General features: G+C 33.3%; 1 protein-coding gene and 1 long non-coding RNA gene across 2 annotated transcripts in view; both read left to right on the top strand.

Annotated features, from left to right (window-relative positions):
• LOC111046354 overlaps positions 1-19,276 on the top strand; it is a 120,501-nt gene that overhangs the window by 73,458 nt on the left and 27,767 nt on the right. Inside the window, exons 15-17 of the mRNA XM_039440729.1 lie at positions 1,121-1,316; positions 4,663-4,741; positions 6,389-6,628. Coding sequence (XP_039296663.1) covers positions 1,121-1,316; positions 4,663-4,741; positions 6,389-6,628 — 515 coding nt within the window. The remainder of the gene's footprint in view (positions 1-1,120; positions 1,317-4,662; positions 4,742-6,388; positions 6,629-19,276) is intronic.
• Positions 12,161-17,653, top strand: LOC120354187. The gene is made up of 4 exons (XR_005572883.1): positions 12,161-12,283; positions 13,115-13,274; positions 16,075-16,174; positions 17,561-17,653. It is a non-coding gene; the product is annotated as an uncharacterized LOC120354187 (long non-coding RNA).

The raw sequence follows: 19,276 nt of genomic DNA, 5'->3' as shown, positions 1-19,276 counted from the left end.
ATGATATAAAATTTCAATCGCACAAGGTCTCATCCTTTAGAAAACTTGCTGAGGGACATAAGATGATAATAATTATCCATCCTTTGAAAAACAGATTATAAATTTGTCATCTGTTGATAACAAGATGTGTGTGCCTGAGTGGAAGATCAGCTGTGTAATCAATCAACTTACCATGTGTCGCGAGAAATCTGGGAATTTTAATAGACTTGATCAAAATAATCTGATTTGTTGACATGACATGGTATTGCATAATATCCAAAGTTGATAATTATTTTACGATTTCAAGTGATAGGCAAGTGTTATTTTGTTATTCAATTCGGTTTGTGAACAATCTGAATTAGAACTTTTTTGTTTTCAAATATTTGGACTCAAAATTAGACCTGGATGAATTCATGTGTATGGAACAAAACCTTCTTTTTGAACCATTTATAGTGTATAAATCAAAATTCTGAGAAGAAACAGTTTTGGGCTTTGCCTGTTCGTCCTTCTGCAATCATTTTGAAGAATTGTGTTCTGTTCATCAATAAAGAAATAAATAACGCTTGATGCCCCAATATTATTCCTAAATTTAATTAAAAAACCTAGCTAGTTCAGAAGTATCTCAGGACTAAGAGCCGTTTGTACAGTGACAGTTTGAACTGAATTTCATTATAAACAGGATTAAAATATCTGTATCAAGTCCCATTTGGCTCATTCATATTCAACGAAAATACAGTACGGTATATAAGATTCAGTACTAATGTTAAGGGATTTTCTGGAAACTCAAGTAGTCTACTATGGAAAACCCATGTACAAGGGCAGATGTGGTTGTAATTAACTTTTAATGAGGGTGGCAATGGATTGGGTAAATGGAAGTGCATATTGTTTAAAATCATGTTTTTTTTCTCTAATAATGTCTCTAAGTTGTTATAATCCAGTTTTTAATGGCACTATAAAATTTTTAGTTTTCTATTATCTTGATGTGTGCAGGAAGTAAATTGTAGAGTTCTGGTGCTAGGTGGATGAAGTGTCATCTGTATGTTGCCTTCCGAGCCATATTCCTGATGAAAAGGTTCCATTTCTTGTATTATGATTGTCGTTTCTGTTCTGAATATGATATGATCTTCATTGTTGCTTGCAGGACTTGAAATTTCTAATTGTGCAGAATAAAATGATAATAAAAGATACAAAAATTCGAGTCTATCATAAGACTCAAGTTTCTGTTGGAACATTATTTCTGCCCAATGGAGAAGAAGTTCTACTGATGAGTGATGAAAAATTTCTTTTGGAAGAAAAGAGCAAAGATGGGCAATATGAATACAATGTTGTTAGAATATGTAAGTCTCAATGTTTTAATGCAGTCCAATTCACACAGAATATATGAATGTGGACATAAGATAAGATTATTGGATATGTTAATGTAAGAATGGGATAGAATTATTTAAATTTGTGAATGTGAGGATGGGATAGCATTATTGAAACTTTAAATGTAAGAATAAGATAGCATATAGAGTCATGGAATTGATGATGAAGACTTGAGCGATGAGATGAGGATGATTTGAAATAAACCACACAGAACCCAATCCACAATGGACAGATAGATTTGAAGGGAGTCTGGAACACCATCTTTTACACTGCAGCTTCGTTTGAACTAGCTATAGGGTGAACATATCAAATGTCCTCATCCTTTGTGATGAAGGCACGAGGTTGGTTGAAAGTTGCATTCTCCCATATCATGCTTGTAAGTTTATCTTTTGAGAGAAATGCTCCCTACCAACAATATTAATCATTCAAAAACAAAGCTTGGCAAATTTTCCTCTAGTTATGTCCAGTGGAGTTTTGTAAGATCTTCAATGGTTTTCGAGATATAAACTTTTTGGAGTGTACAATCTTTGAGAGAAAAAACATTTTTTTATACAATCTTTTACACTTTCATAAGAATATAACTGTACAAGTTTATTGGGGAAATGAGAAGAGTCCTTATAATGTTGAAAAACCCTTATACCCATTTAGTATCGAACATCAACCTATTAATTAAGGCTAGAGTTGAACTGTTCATGAAAGGAAGTGTTCGATTGCAGTCAAATCACAAGAAGACAGAAAATGCTTGTTCTAAAGTGCAAAATGGGATATTGTGAAATTTTGATTTCTAATAATCTTGTGGTTTAGAAGGAAGCAGTATGTTTGAGGTTGGAATTTGAAGATTATGGTATCATCATCACCAGTAGGTTAATTATGAAAGGTCTAACACAAATTTGACCTTGACCACCCTCACAACCACATACAACACTTTACCCCCCTCATCATAATTCACCAGCTTCTAACTCAACTCCACTTCCACTCCTCGGAAAAGTGATTAAAAAAAGGTGGGATTGGAATCAACATAACAAGATGGTGGCAAAAATATATCGATTTTCAATAAATTGTCTGTAATTCTAATATTGTTGAGGATATCGGATGAACTCAAGCATCTGGAAGCTCCAAAATAATCATACTACATCATTCAAAAGATTCATCCAAATCCACCAACTTTTACTATGGTGAAAATAACTCCAAACTCTTGAAATCAGATTTTTTGCAGCCATCCTGGATTTTTCTATGATGACAACTATTTTTGAGATTGCCATCATGGAAAATTCATCTCCACACATCTTTATGAAGAGATTAATACCAGTTTCAGGTCTGTACCTTCAAGGGCTCATGAGTTACAAGGAAAACCATTGTTCATTGTTAATTGTTCAGGTTTGTCATATTGTGAAAGGAGAGTGTTTTCCACTGCAAACAGTTGTTTTTCCTCTTCTCCCATTAATGCTCTAGCAGTAGAAGGTGGACTTGCAGCCTTCAACTAGATGACATTTCAAAGTTTTCATAATATTCAACAAGACTGTGCCAATAATATTGGTGTTTGATCACTCTGAATATTTTTATAGGGTGAAGAATTGAATTTCATCCCTAAAAAGTCCAATTTAAAAAGTTTGAAGTTATATTCACCATAGTTGGTGAATATAATTTTGGTTCCACCAAAAGTTGGTGGAATTGAATAGATCTTTCAGATATTGTAGTATGATGATTTTGGAGCTTCCAGAAGGCTGAGTTGATCCGATATCCTTGACAATATTAGAATTACAGATGATTTTTTGAAAATCAATATATTTTTGCATCCATCTTGATTTTTTCATGATGACTAAAGTTTTTGAGATTCCCATCATGGATAATCTTTTCCAACACATCATTATAAAGAGATTGATACAATTCTCAAGTCTGTACCTCCAAGGAGTCATGAGTTACATGGTATTCTAATTGTTGGGTCTGACATTTGGTGGAAAAAGTGTGTTTTCCACTGAGAACAGTACTTTTTCCAATGACACTCCAGCCGTGAAATATGGACTTACAGCTTCCAATCAGATGTAATTTGAAAGCTTTGGAAATATTCTCCAACACTGTACCAATAATACTTGAGTTTGTTAACTGCGAATACAGGATGGAAAGTGAAATATTGTCCCCGACAAATGTATGTTTCAAGTTTTTGAAGTTGAATAAATAATGGAAAGAGTGGTCAAATCTAGATGATTCTCTCGAATATCATTGTTTTGTTGATTCTGAACACTTTGGTGGTAATACCAATCCAATATATATCACATTAACTGAATAACAAGCAATATAGAAATGTCTGTCGATAATGACCGCCATCTTGTATTTTTCAATGATGTAGGATATTTTCGTCATTTCCATCATCAATATTCTTATTCATCCTGTTGTAATGAGGAGATTGATACCATTCGCAAGTCTCTATCTTGAAGTAGTCATAGAGAAATGTATTTTATGGTTCTAGCTCTTTACCTCATGCATATGGGAAAATGCACCAGAGATCATGCAGGGTTTTCTTTGGAGGGAGCTGGAGAACTCATTTTTGGACATATGGAGCATAAAGATATATTGTTCTAAAGTTGAGAAATTGCTCTGAATTTTGTAGATTTAAAATTTATCTGTATCTCTTGGACAAGAAAGTTATAGTGGAATGAAATTCAATCAAATTTGGAAAAAAAAGTTTTTTTTTGGGGTGTTTTGAAGGTTATAACTAAAAAAATATCCATTTTAGAAGGAAACTTTATGGAACAAAAATTGTAGAAGAAGATTTTCAAAATATTTTCGTCTGAAAGAATTGTTGCATATTTTGAATGGTTATTGAAATACAAGTGATATAGCAGAACCCTGAAAATTTTGGTGACCATCTTGTTTTTGAGGTGTTAGCTTGTGATTTCTACTCATCATCTCCACGATTCTTATTATGCCAGACCTAACAAAGAAATTGAGACATCTTCCACCACTGTTACTCAAAAGTGACCACAGAATGACATTTGCACTTGGACTATACTGGCTTCTACACTTACAATAGCTCACAGAACAGCTGAATCATGAATGGATTCACATAATATAGACTTAGAGAATAATTATTTCACTGTATATGATGTGAAAAAAGCAATTTGGAATAATTATGGATAATATTGCCATGCATCTGAATAAACTGGAGGAGCTTCGGTCATATCAATGTCCATTCTCTGGAAAGAATACTCAAAATATCTTCCCCATTAAATTTCTACCAAACATGATGGGAAGTTCAAGGTCAAATTTGTGCCAGACTTCTCATGTTTAGCCTACTATCATCATCATTCTTCTTTACAGTTGGCACCATCAAGTATCTACTGGAAACTCTACCAGAGGCTGACACATTTCTCAGACACAATATTGAAGCACCAGTAAAGTGAGGAATTAATAATCTTGTCTTTACTATCATACTATAGTGAGATCCATGTCATAATGGCAACGTTTGATTTGTAATGGTATTGCTATCATTCAACAAACCTGATGGCAATATCTCTCTATCACTTTGCTCTGTTGCCTGATCGGCTTGATCAGGCAACAATGTAGAATTGTTAATTCTACATTGTTGGAATGTAGAATTGTAGAATTGAAAAATTCAATGTAGAATTGATAATCAATTATCAACAAAATATATCATCTTGATTATGAAATTATTCAAAAATATAATTTTCTGCTTACTCAAATATAATTGATTATTTTGAATGAGAATGGATAATTAATATTACATGTATAAACCTGTATCAGCTAATGTCAAGAAGGTATTGACAAAACGTTGTTCTCCTATCTTTCTCAACTGCCATTATAATGTGGACCTCACTATGATTTTATATAATTCTACTTGGAATGAGGTTATTTGAAGGAATCACCCATTGAAAGCAGGGTTATCCAAAGAGATCTCTTACATTAAGTGAGGATTTTCGATGGAATCCCTCTTGAATATCAAGTGAGGCTATTTGAAGAAATTAGACAAAACAAAATTTGTTCATTCTTATCCATAGGCATAATTTCCATTTCCATAGACATCATATCAACTCATGTTCCTCACAAGATTGTGAATCAATCTGCTCTGCAGAAGGGAGGTATTTGTTATAACATCTATGAAATGTAACATTTACAATCTATTCCACTGTAAACAGTTGGCCAAATCGGTTTTTACATTGAACATGAAGAGAAGAAATTAGTTTCCCCTTCCACAGTATGTGACATTAAATTTATTCTAGGGTACAAACAGACCGATCACATCGATATGTAGATTTCAGATTGCTATTGAACACACATTCTTACATAGTTACAGTTTCAAATTTATATCAATGACTTCAAATGCTTCTGTAATTTCACAACTGTTTATTACAAGTGCCTTCACAACTGATATTATGGATGGTTATGAATGATTCAGGTGTAAATATGGTCTACATAAATGCTATAAAGAGAACGGAATGTATAAAAACAGAGTGAATCAATGGTCAGATTTGATGTACAGTACATTGCAGTGTTATATTCTTAGGTTCAAAATATCAACTATCAATGTCCAAATTCACCATAATCAATAATGAACTATTTAAAATGTCTTCAATTTCGAATTAAACTGGAAATCGAGAGTTGGAAAAATTAATCACTATTCAACACCAACTGACTTTGTTGAGAAACAATTTGATGACATTGTAGAGGAAGAAAAGGATAGTGCTATCCGCTTTGTAAAATGATAGACAAGGATAGCACTATCAATAATGATCATGTTCTATCATTTTAACGTGGACCACACTATAGCCAACTTCTGATGATACTATTATACATTGGTTTTTAACTGTTGGTCTGCAAGATAGATGCAATTGGAATTGAGAATGTACTAAATTTAGGTAATCCAAAGCAACAAGAGTTTTTGAAAATGAATAAAACAAAAGCAATATAATAATCAAGTGACCTGGCTTGCTCAGCCAAAACAAGACTGAGAAAGAAAGAATAATTATATTTGTCATGATTGGTAGGTCTTGGGAATCCATTGAATATTTGCAATTTGTGTTGGCAGAATTCTCACAGAGCGAACTAATGATCACATCTGGTCATTGGATAGTGTGAGGCTTCTGGCATTTAGAGATCTAAAATTGGCAGAGCGTCGAATCCAAGGTGTTCATTACTCAGGAGATATCCATCAGCAAGATTTCCATACAATGATATTGGATTCTGGAGCAAGTCGCATGTTTCAATTGGGACGATTTTATGATAAAGTTCTGAATACAAAAGATCTCCATGCAGAGGAACCATTGAAGTAAGTTGATCATCTATTCTAAAAACTCTTCCATCAAAACCATTACGGTATTCTTTCCAAATCCTTCGACTCTTTTATCAATCACTCATTCCAAAAAATCTTCAACTTGTAACATTATTTGTTGTTTAATATGCTACTAAGACCCACATAACCTCGTCATTGAGGTGGGGCCTAAGAATGTAGATAATTAAAATACAAAACTCCTTCTTGACTCCTTGAAAATACAAAACAATGCACCCAGCAGGCAGACACTTGTAGACAGACAAAGGAGAAATTCAAACATTGGCAGATGTTAGCAGATGTTAGATGACAGACCGACGTCTATGTGCATTGCAACACCGAACACTTAGGACCCATGTTTTGAAGTCTGGTAACGTTGCAGAGGTAGAAAGGATAGCAATATCGGCTTTGTTGAATGATAGAAAAGGATAGTGACACGTATGTTGAACAAAGACTGTCATTGTAACCTGGCTTGTTACTCACTAACAAGTTGCCAGTCAATAGATTGCTAGTCCAGTCACTATATACATTGGTGCATGCAATAAATTTATATTGTAGTTCTGATTTTCTAAAATATTATTTGATTACATAAGAGAAGTCCAGAACCAATTTCTTCATGCAAAATTCCATTGTGCTAGATACAGAGTGGCCCAAAAACCATGTATTTTCGGCCCATTTTCCAGTTTTCAGCTATTTCTGCCAAATCTTGTAATCGGACAGAAAAATTTGCTCTCTCTCTTTATTTACATAATATCAATATAACTTTGTCACAATATTGAATGATAATGTAAATATCGCTCAAGTCTAATCAAAATCCCATTGAATTTTTCTACTTGAATCGAAATCAGCAAACCCTTCTTGTTCAAGGATGACATACTTGTTGGAGTCGAGCTCGAATATGGCTTGTTGGGTATTCAGCTTTTATTGCAAGGGTCAAACAAGTCTAGACTTTGGTTTGAATTCTCCTTGTTGATCAAGGCTGACAAACTGACAAAGAGAGATTAATTATATTAGAATGAATCTAGTTCTTTACTTAGGTATGTTACAATATACACTGGCTTATACACTTATTTACATTAAAATGACAGTATTGATAATTATTCAACAAATTTGACAAGGTATGAAAAATAAATGAATGAGAATGAAGATTTAATGCAATTTGAATAACGATAATATAATATTGAGATGTAACTACATAAATCGGCCGTGTTTCAGCAAATAGTTGTCAGAGAGAGAAAGAGAGAGAGAGAGAGAGTGAAAGAGAGAGATGGATTAGATTAGAGTTATTTATTTATGTATGTTACAATATTTACTGGCTTATACATAAATTTACGGTAATGCTAATTATTGAACAAATTTTACAAAGTATAAAAAATTAATTAAAAAAAATAATTAAAAGAGACAGAAAGAGAGAGAGAGTGAGAGTGTGTGTGAGAGAGAGAGAGTAAGTGAGTGAGAGATTGAGTGAGTGAGTAAGCGGGAGAGAAAGCGGGTGAATAAGCAAGAGGGGAGGAGAGAGAGAGAAGTGATAGAGAAAGCGAGAGAAGATGTTTTGTCCTGTATATATAAGTACTCATCCAACTGCCCACTATCCCTAGTATGTATAACTAAAGCTATTCAACTATAGCTGCAGTATTTACAAAGCAGGGACCTTCTAAACCTTTCTGGATAGAAAAAGTTGAAAAGTAGACAATGATTCCAATTCGCATCAATAGATCAGAATTCAAAAGAGTGAGACACACCACTATATAACTGGATTTTTGGCTGAGAATCTTCTTGTCTTTGCTGGCAGGTAGCCTACTGAAAACTAAATTCTAAACTGTAGCCCAATACTGCTTCTTCGTTTCGAGTACATCGCAGTACTGTTCCATAATTTGAAGTAGGCTATAGTACATGAACGATACATAGCCTATTTAGTATAGAGTTCACTGTCACTTCGTAATCTGAGTTGTGAGTGAACTGTTCACTTATATCAACCGTTAATACCTGAATTGGATGAGTCATACCTGTATTGCATAGATTTTTCTAATCTTCTATAAGTTTCTATAATATTCCATAGTTTCTCTTATAGAAACATAATAAATGTTAAGAAATATGAACTTCTGAAGAATGAATTAACGTTTGAAATATTATAAATGCATAATATAGAAGTTTGATTGTAGGAAACGTGTCGCAAATATAATAGAAAGGCAATAACATTTTACAGAACACACTACAGTTTTGTAACACTTTTTGTAGATGAAAGAGGTTGTGACACTAGTTTTTGGAAGATTTGCTGCTGAAACTCTCATAACTCTCTTCCTATCGTAATGTATAGTACCTATGTATCAAGATTATAGTAAGTTTACAGCAAAATAATGTAGGCCTACATGTAAGTTCTAGATCTTCATTCAATTATCTTCCGTATCATGTGAATCACGATAATAATTTGTCTGTGTTGATGTTTTAGAGTTATCTATAATAAATTATAGCCTAATTAAGGAAATAATATTGGCTAATAGATAGACGTAGGTGACAGGAAATTCACGAATGACGTATCATCACACCAGAACTACTGAGCTGATTGACTTGAAATATTTTGCATATTTATTCTTAATTTACCGAGGATGGTTTTAGGCCTATTTTGAATTCTTGAATATTTCAGTAGGTCCAGTTTTTAATTAGACTGCCATTGCGGAACACGGGTTATCTACTAATTATAATTTTAGAGAATCTCACATCTACAAAGCACACCCAACATACCACAAATGTTTTCATTACATACTTTATTGGACGACACACTATTGAATTTCATGTTGAAATAAACCTGTATAGATTTTCCTCTTTTGTGCAAATAGAACTTGCTACTGATGTTGAAGAGTCATTTTCAGATACGATTCAGACTAAATACTTGAACGATTGTCATTACTTCTCGATAAGCCCAATATTTGATTTCATTATTGATACGGTACTGTATTAATCAATTACACCTAAACTTCCAGCACATGCGGAGTAAATGCATCGTTAATTTTGTGTATCAACATATCACAAAAACTATCATAATAATATTGAGAGTATTGAGAGGAGAAAAAAGTATCTATTTGTATCACATTATTTGCTAGAAGCTCATCACAGTTTATATAACTCAAACGCTTCAACAATATTTGTCTCTGAAAACAGTCCTGAAAGCTTCTTGAAGTTAAAGTTATTATATCCACAAGCTGCATTATTGGTCAACATCTAGGATCTTAGAAAGCTGTTGTTTTTCATTTTTAATGTTCTATGTATAAGAAATAATAAGTTTCATCACAACCCATAAAGTAGTTTTTCGGAAATTGTGATAAGTAGTAATTTCCAGAATTCAACAATCAAGTTATTAATTATTACATACTGAGTCAATTAATCTACCCAGTAGATCTATATATTAATCAGAGAGCACTTAAATACCTTCAATTACATTGTAGTCGCTTGATTCAATTAACGGAAATCGAAATATTGAATGTCAAAGAATATTAACTTACTGTATTGTCTCTTATGATAAATTGGAGACTGAAAGAAAAATAGACGATATCTCTCCAGTCTTTGAAATGAAATTCACCTCGAAAGTGGAGATATTTCGTATTTATTTCCATTTACAATAATAACAGAATTTACTTTGCACCCAACCACAGCCCTACCACCAGAGACTGGTGGGTTTTTTATACTCTTTGCATTTTGGTTCTGTTAACTACTAGAAGATCGATATCCAAAGGTTCTGATTGAGACTATGATTCGAAAATTGGTTTTCATGGTCTAGTATTGGAATGGATTAGAGATATCGAATTGAATTCTATGAAAGAAACTCAGGAACCAATTCAAGTAAAGTTGTGAGAACAGCAAATGTTATGCCAACGATACTCCCCTGTACAGGAGTCAATTCAATCATTGGTATTACTACATTTTTGAGAATCATAGTGATTCTAGATTAATCTGTGGTTCTTCAAGGCTTGGAATGAGCTTGTAAAATATAATTATCACACAAGAGACAATACAACATGATTTTTCATTACACAACATGAAGGAGAAAGAAAATAGCTCACGCCTCACTCACTTCATTCAGGTGCTTAGTTTTAGCATAAATACAAGCGAAATTATATTGCCAAGATCATTTCGTAGCCGGAGTTGAGAATCCTTATAAATGGGGATGAATGGCAATTTAGTTTTTTTATCTCTTTTCTAATTTGAACCATATAGATTAATTTTGAGGTCTCACAGCATTTTACAAGTCTTCTTTAGTTTTAGCATTTTGCACTTTCTCTGATATCGTATCAATCTTATTCCGGTCGCGTAATTATGGGGAGGATATTATTTTATAATTATACTTTTCCGACAGTTGCATAACTTGGCAAACAGATAATGTATTCAAGAGTTTCAAGTCTCGTTTAATCTGGTAGATTTCATAAGGACAGCAAAAAATCAAACGTCCAAAAATCGATGTGTGTAACTGGCTTAACTATCACTGGCTTCACGAAGCTCAAGAAAATAGTTTTCTTATTATAATATGAAATTATCAGATTGTAGGTATGGAGGTTTGATATTAGAATTCCGGTACAGAAAGTTTTTCAGTAGTAGAATCGCTTATTTCTCAGGAATACTTACTTACTTCTACCAGAATCGGTGTTTATTATTCGATCAGATCAGAGCATGATCACAACAATAACATTTCTTTCTTAATTACAATTTTATTTCGTGGCTTGAAGTTGAGTGCAAATAGTTTTTAGTTACACCATATCGAGACAAAGGTGTAAGTTGGTATATACATCGACGCGCAGTAAGAAAGGAATATTCTTGCCAAATCTCATAGAATTCTATCAACGCGTTTGTTTGGCCGTAAATGCATTACATACAGACAGACGAAAGAAAATCCGAGTTATAACATAGAACTCACTGCGTTCGGTCAATTATCGTTATTCAAAAATTGCATTCAATCTCTATTCTCATTAATTAATTCTTCATATCTTGTAAAATTCGTTCAATAATAAGAAATATTGCCATTCAATCTAAATTAGTGTATAAGCCAGCAGTGTATTATATTGTAACATAACATAGGCCTGCATGAATAAAGAGAACTCTAATCTAATCCGTAATCCCTACGCTGTATGTTCTCTTTTCAACTGCAAATGTCTTCTATTGAATTCTTCAATGTTGTTTTCCATCACGAACTGCTTATTATTAAATCCCTTTTTTCTTTTAGAAAAAAACGACTAGCAGTCAGATATTTTTACAATAAATGAATAAATCACTCACTGGACAACGAGATCTTTCGGCAGTTCCGCCATATTCTTGGTTGTCTTCTATTGCTATACTTTTTAGTACGGTATATTGTCTGAGTCTCTCCCCCTCCTACAAGCTCCTTCTTTTGTAATAGTATGTAGGCCTAACTTTCACCATTGTCCACGGCCGTGCTCTCTCTCTCGAAACTCACTCCTTCCTTGTCGAAGTATTTTCGCGCCTTTTTGAGTTGCGTTTGCCTTTTGCTATATAGTTATTGGACTTGATCTTCTTGTCTAATGCAGTCGCAAGCTTGCAAGGTTAGTTTCAGTTCATCACGTATTGAATACAGAGTACATTTCCTGTTTCCAGTGTTTTATCCAGGCATTTATTTGTTTTGAAGTCACGTGATCTTCTATCATCAATGTAAGTACACAATAATATTACTAAATTTATGGAAGTTTGAATCAGTTAGACTGATAAAAGTATAATTAAGCCTACTATAGGGTAGCTTGGAGAAAATAATATACATTATTATTACCTATATATGTAGCTTGTGTTTTATCTTTTCTCTATAAGGTGGGTTTAGTTGATTTATTTTGGTTGACCAGTTGAATTCTACCTATCCTGAATACACATTATAGTTATAGTAAGCTGTAATATATGACCTACAGCTTGAACCTCCTTATTTTCCCCCAGTCATAAATAGCCCACAAATTGGGTTGGGTTATAAATAATTTATAATTATAAATAATTATAATAACCAAACCCATTGCCCAAGCCAAGCCCATTTGTGGGCTAAATTATAATTTATAACCCAACCCAAATTTGTGGGCTATTGTATGACTGGGGGATAATAAGGAGGTTCAAGCTAAAAATAAATAATTAGACACTAAATTATTTAGTCTCTTATTTCCATCGGTATAAGAGTATCAGAGCCTATAATTTTTTTCAAATGTTCAGCGTTTCAAAATCTTTTCAAATCACTAACTTTAAAATTATTTTTTCCGAATTCAATCCTAAATCCAAACACCTAGTACAATTTTTTTTTGCCGTACCTATAAATTCCACTAAATGGAACCGAACTTAGCACTTGGAACAAAAATGATTCACATACATAATCTCTTATTTAATAGAGTTTTTTGGGAAATTGCAAAAAATCAAAGGTTGCATTATGAATTCATCAGACATACTTGATCCCTTTGAGAATACTTTGATTTTATTCTTCAACTGAAGTATTTTTTTCATTGTTCAAAGGAGACGTATGTCGCGTCATGCGCCGATAAAGCTTCGGAAGGGCGCACAATCATGAGTATCATGGGGAAGCTGGTGACCCTTCCTCACCATCCAAAGCAAGGACGACCATAAGAGAGAGAAAAACCTTTCAAGGACCTTCTGATAACTGAAGTTATGATTGGTAAGATTTCAGCTAATTTCTCTTTTGAAGTTCACTGTGTAGCTTGCTTTATATTTTTTAAACAACTCTAATTTTGCAATATCAATATCAGTCGGACAAAATCCCACTTGAATAGAAAATTCTACTTCACTGTATGACTCAAAAACTTTATTTCGCCATTAAACATGACATCCACAAACACCGTGGTTGAGTGGACATTACTGTCCAAACTTCGCCACGTCATTAAAATATATAATATTGTATCTTGGAAGTTGTAAAGCATATGTCTACAAAGAATAGTAAGGGCCACTATGGACTGTCCAATGCTCTAATAAAGAATATTATCAATTGTATTCTAACCCCATTCACATGCCTTGTAAATAAAGTCATTGCGGAAGGGAAATTTCCCACCTCACTCAAAATCACTAAAGTAATACCGGTTTTCAAGAAGGGTAAACATGAAGATATTACAAACTTCAGGCCCATTGCTATAGTTCCTATTTTTTCGAAAATAATAGAAATTCTGCTGGAAAGCAATTTTGCAAATTTTTGGAGGAGAATGACTTGCTCTGTAAGACTCAGTTCGGTTCCGAAAAGGCCTATCAACCACCCATGCTCTGATAAATTGGGGAGGAAATTCTGTACTGTTTTGAGGAGAAATGTTCTGCTGCTGTATCATTCTGCGACCTCAGTAGAGCTTTTGAATGTGTTTCACATGACATCCTGTTAGCAAAATTGAAGCACTACAGATTGAAGGATTAGCACTGGATTTATTCTCCAGCTATTTGCAGGGCAGAACTCAATATGTATGTGTGGATGGTAAAAGCTCGGTACTTTGTCTGTTAAGTGTGGAGTACTCAGGGCTCGGTCCTGGGTCATTTGCTCTTTCTTATTATGATTGATGATTTGAGCATCAATGTCCCATCGAAAATAGTCTTATATGCAGATGACACCACAGTTCTCAATAGGCATTCAGATGACACTCAGGCTGTGGCACTTTCTGAATCTAATTTGAAGGTAGTTCAAACGTGGTTGAATGCGAATGAGCTGCTTCTCAATGCAGATAAAACAACAACAATCACGTTTGGGCTTAAAAGTAGATCTGCTTCCAATAGCACAAATAATAAGGCTCAGAAATTTTTTGGAATCATTGTAGACCCTACTCTAACTTGGACCCATCACATTGCCAGTCTGAAAAATAAGTTGAGCAGCAGTGTATTTGCCTCAAACGTCTTTGTGGGAGCTGGACCAGGATGGCATTCGTCAGGCCTATTTTGGCATTTTTCAGTCGCATATCCAATATGGCCTAATAGTCTGGGGTTGTGCAGCACAAGCGCATGATATCTTTTTGTTGCAGAAAAAGGCTGTCAGAGTCATTGCCAAAGCTCCATTTCGTGAACATTGTAGAGAAATTTTTAAGGGATTGCGTATATCAACACTCTTTTCATTATACATATTACAATGTTTACTGTTCTTGAAAGCTAATCCCGATAAAATGAGTTGAGAAGTGCTACACACACACATAATACTCGAACAAGTCAATCTTGAATTTAGCAAGAAGCAGACTCCACAAGACAGATCAAAGCCCCACTAATGCCGCAATCAAAATTATGAATAGACTGCCCTTTGAAATAAGACAACTTAATTACAAAAGGTTTAGAAATGTGCTAGAAAAATTTCTCTTAGATAATCCCTTCTACTCCGTCAAAGAATATATGGAGAAAAAATTATATCCAAGGGATTTTGAAATGAATAAAAATAATGTATATTTTGAATGATGTGTATTGTTGTATATTATGAACTGTATGTAATGTATATTTGAATTTCAATCCAATGTACTACTGTGACTGTTTATTGTGGTGGTTTATTGCCCGTTTTTATTGTGCTGTATTGTATTGTGTTGACTGGCCTATATGTCAAATTGTGATGTACTATTGAGGCTAATAAAGATAAAAAAAAAAAAAAAAAAAAATGAAAAAGTCATTCTATTCTATTTAATAAAAAAAGAAGGCATTCCATCCAGGATTTGCAATATTGAATCTCTAAGTTGATTTTTTTCAATTTGGGAGGTGGTCATTATAATGCTGATCATTAATTAGTATTGGAAATATCAATTGATTTGTAGTAAGCTACAAGTCTGTGATTAACACTCCACATAGCTTTGAAACAGTTTGTCCTATTGATTTAAGGTTCTCACCATTCACTTCATATTGAAATTCCGTATTGGAATAGAATAGAATCGTTACCTTCATTTCAACCACCGAGGGCGGGGCCTACTTGCTTTGCGGTAGCAAGTTAAGTGATAGGCCTATCATGCATAACAAGACCAGCTTTCAATTTCCAATAAAGAAATACTATATGGAAAACTAGAGATAACTTTGGACTTTTATCCAAATATATTTCATTCTATTTCGAGTTTCTAGATATCAAGGTGTTAGGCCTACTAATTGTAGGGCACCGTTAATTCTACATATAAAAAGCATGATTCCATTACTGAATAATGGATATTTTTTGGAAATACATTAATATTACAATTTTCTTATAACATGCTCAGAAGATTCACTTTTTCCTCTCAAATTATTTCACCCAGACTTCTTATCGGTTTTTCTAAACACTTTCCTGTTCATGTTTTACTAAAATCTGCCTATTACATGATAAACCATGTTTTATAAAATATTCTTCCTCCTCATCTTATCTTTCCAGCCGATCCCACCTAGAAAAAGTAGTTTTGTTCATACATTGTTTGTCCTTTATACTTTCTTTCGCATTGTAATGAGTAATGTGTGATAGGATTAGTGTTCTCATAAATTTTATGTTACAGCAGCTGCTACAAACCGGTGCTGGCCGAAGGCAGAATTGAAGCAGGTCTAGTTGAAAGCGGCTACGTGGCTTGCACAAGCCCAATCCAAGTTGGACAAAATGTAAGCATTAATCTTACAATTCAATTTTTCTTGAAAAACAGCATTGGAATCATGTATAACACGACAATCTTCCCATTCGAAAAAAAGAGCTTGGATTCAATATCACTGAGCCAAGATAGCAGACCAAATTTGTAATGTCATGATTGAGTATAGGAACTTTTATATTAGCACGATCCCCTACGTCCGACCATCAAATCACCTCTATGAAAAGTATCAAGCCGTTTTCAAACTTTTTACTCACTCTGTATGAGCTGTTTCCTGAATAAGCATCTTTCACCCAAGGTTATAAAAAGAAGGTTGTTCCATAACTGCCTGATATTGGGACGAAATGAAAATCGGGTGGGTAGAGTAAACTTTTGGCCGGACAAAAGGTTCACAAGTAACAAGCTTTAATAGTGTTATATTATTAACAATAGTTTAACACATTCAGAAATCAGACCACAGTAGCACTACAGAACTGAGCAGTACACTGCTGCCGCTCGGCTGTCGCACGGATATGTGTGTTCTCCTACTATCATCACCGTGTCGCGGACGTAGCTCGGCCGTACCTCGGCACGGGCTCGGTGCGGTTATATGTGTCCCGGCCTTTTAAGTGCTACAGATCAGAAATTCTAGTACCGTGCGCATGCACTTGTCTTTTCAGCAAGACAATAATATCATTTATGTTGTAATCTTGTTACACTTCTCAAAATAGAACACTTCACTTGGTTTCTACTTGGACTGAATCTAATAAATAGATCTGATTTCAACATTACAGAAACATGATATTATAGTAAAACATTGGTAAAAATGTAAAACTCAATTGATCAATAATTTTTTTATTAAAGCAACCTTGTGGATGTTATGAGCCATGAAAGCTCAATATGATTAATATTTTCAATGCGCCAGTCGTGATCTCAAATGTAGTCGGGATCTCTGATCTGTACTATTTTTCGGGTTCCCCATCACTTTCAGTTTCCTCAAATCGGAATAACCTGTTTTATAACCTTGTCTTTCATGAACCAACAATTTTTTATTGGGTACTTAGCTATAACTTCATTCTGGTGGAATGTTGATTGGCATGATTGTGTAAAACTTACCCAAGACTCAGGAATTGTTATCAAATGATCAAAATAGAGAGACTAAACACTGATTCAGATGTGCTATGGTTTGACTATTTTGTCTTCTTCCGATCGGGATTTCTGAAATTTGAGCCACTTTAACACAATCACCGCCATTCAACGTTTTCTTCAGAATCTGATTCTCTACAACTTCTATCAATAAAAAATACAAGTTTATGATTTCATATTCAATTATAACCATTAAGTATTAATAAAACAAATTGATCAAATATTTTCTGCTTTGAATTAGTTTCTTTCTGATTTTTTTATTTTTCATTTTTTCCAGGAATCAGCCATCAACACCAGCTACAATAACAATATTCGACATCGATTGTGAAGATGAACCTCTCGAATAGATAAGAATATAATAGTAGTGACAGAAAAGATCATAAAACGTGTCTACATGTTCAATTTACTGATATCATAAACAATAAATTAGTAATTGGTTATAATTACGGTTTTTAATTGAATAATCAATCCCTGAAACCTCAATATTGTTGAAAATATTAATTGAAATTTACAAAATTGCAAAAATGTAGTCTATTTATAATATATTTTTTTAAATTGTGTAATGAGGGTACAGTTACACTATGAGCAAGTTTGCTCATATAAGCGCTTTCAAGCTGGTAGTGAAAACTTACAGGTAAAAACAGAATCTGGTAACATGCATAGAAACACCTCATGACATGCACAGAGAGAATAGAAATGATCCATGAATAATGCAGAGTTAGTACCATTCTCTCCGAGCACATCATAACGTGTTTCATCCATTTGAAAAAAAATTTCACCTGTAAGTTGGCACTAGGTACTAGCTTGAAAGTGCTTATTTGAGCAAGCTTGCACATAGTAAACTGTACCCTTATGTTCTCACAATATTGTAAAATAGTGTCAAAATTTTTGTACAAAATTTTGGAATAATTTTCACAATACTGTGGAATAATTTTCTCACAATATTATGAGATAATTTTTCCACAATGTTTTGTGGAAATATTCAGTTCAATATCAATATTGTGTTAATATATTTCAATATTTCAGGAAAATATCTTCCCAACATCAACCAATATTTTAAATATCGTAGGAAAAATATTGAAGGTTTCATAAAGATATTGTCAGAGTATTCTGACAACATTGACCAACATTACAACACATTGAACAATGTGTGTGATAATTTTTGTCACAATATTGAGACAATATTTTTTAAAAAATCTTGTCTCAATATTGTGACAATATTTTCCAATATTTTGTCAAAATATCTTAGCAATATGTACCAACATTGCTATAATATTTTCAAAAAATATTAAAGGTTTCATAAAGATATTGTCAGAGTATTCTGACAACATTGACCAACATTTACAACACATTGAACAATGTTGTGATAATTTTTGTCACAATATTGAGACAATATTTTTTAAAAAATGTTGTCTCAATATTGTGACAATATTTTCCAATATTTTTTCAAAATATCTTAGCAATATTTACCAACATTGCTATAATATTTTCAAAAAAATATTAAAGGTTTCATAAAGATATTGTCAGAGTATTCTGACAACATTGACCAACATTTATAACACATTGAACAATGTTGTGATAATTTTTGTCACAATATTGGGACAATATTTATAAAAAATGTTGTCTCAATATTGTGACAATATTTTCCAATATTTTGTCAAAATATCTTAGCAATATGTACCAACATTGCTATAATATTTTCAAAAAAAAAAAAATGTTTCATAAAGATATTGTCAGAGTATTTTGACAACATTGACCAACATTTACAATATATTTAACAATATTGGGAAAACATTCCTTCCAATATTAAGACAATATTGTTTTGCTACTTGGGATGTTCTATCATTTCAACGTGGACCACACTATAGCCAACTTCTGATGATACTCTTATACATTGGTTCTTAACTGTTGGTCTGCAAGATAGATGCAATTGGAATGGAGAATGTACTAAATTTAGGTAACCCAAACCAACAAGAGTTTTTGAAAATGAATA

Source organism: Nilaparvata lugens, chromosome 14 (assembly GCF_014356525.2).
Source record: "Nilaparvata lugens isolate BPH chromosome 14, ASM1435652v1, whole genome shotgun sequence".
Taxonomy (NCBI): Eukaryota; Metazoa; Arthropoda; class Insecta; order Hemiptera; family Delphacidae; genus Nilaparvata; species Nilaparvata lugens.
The sequence above is the reverse complement of the archived record's forward strand: the minus strand, read 5'-3'. Positions and strand labels throughout refer to the sequence as shown.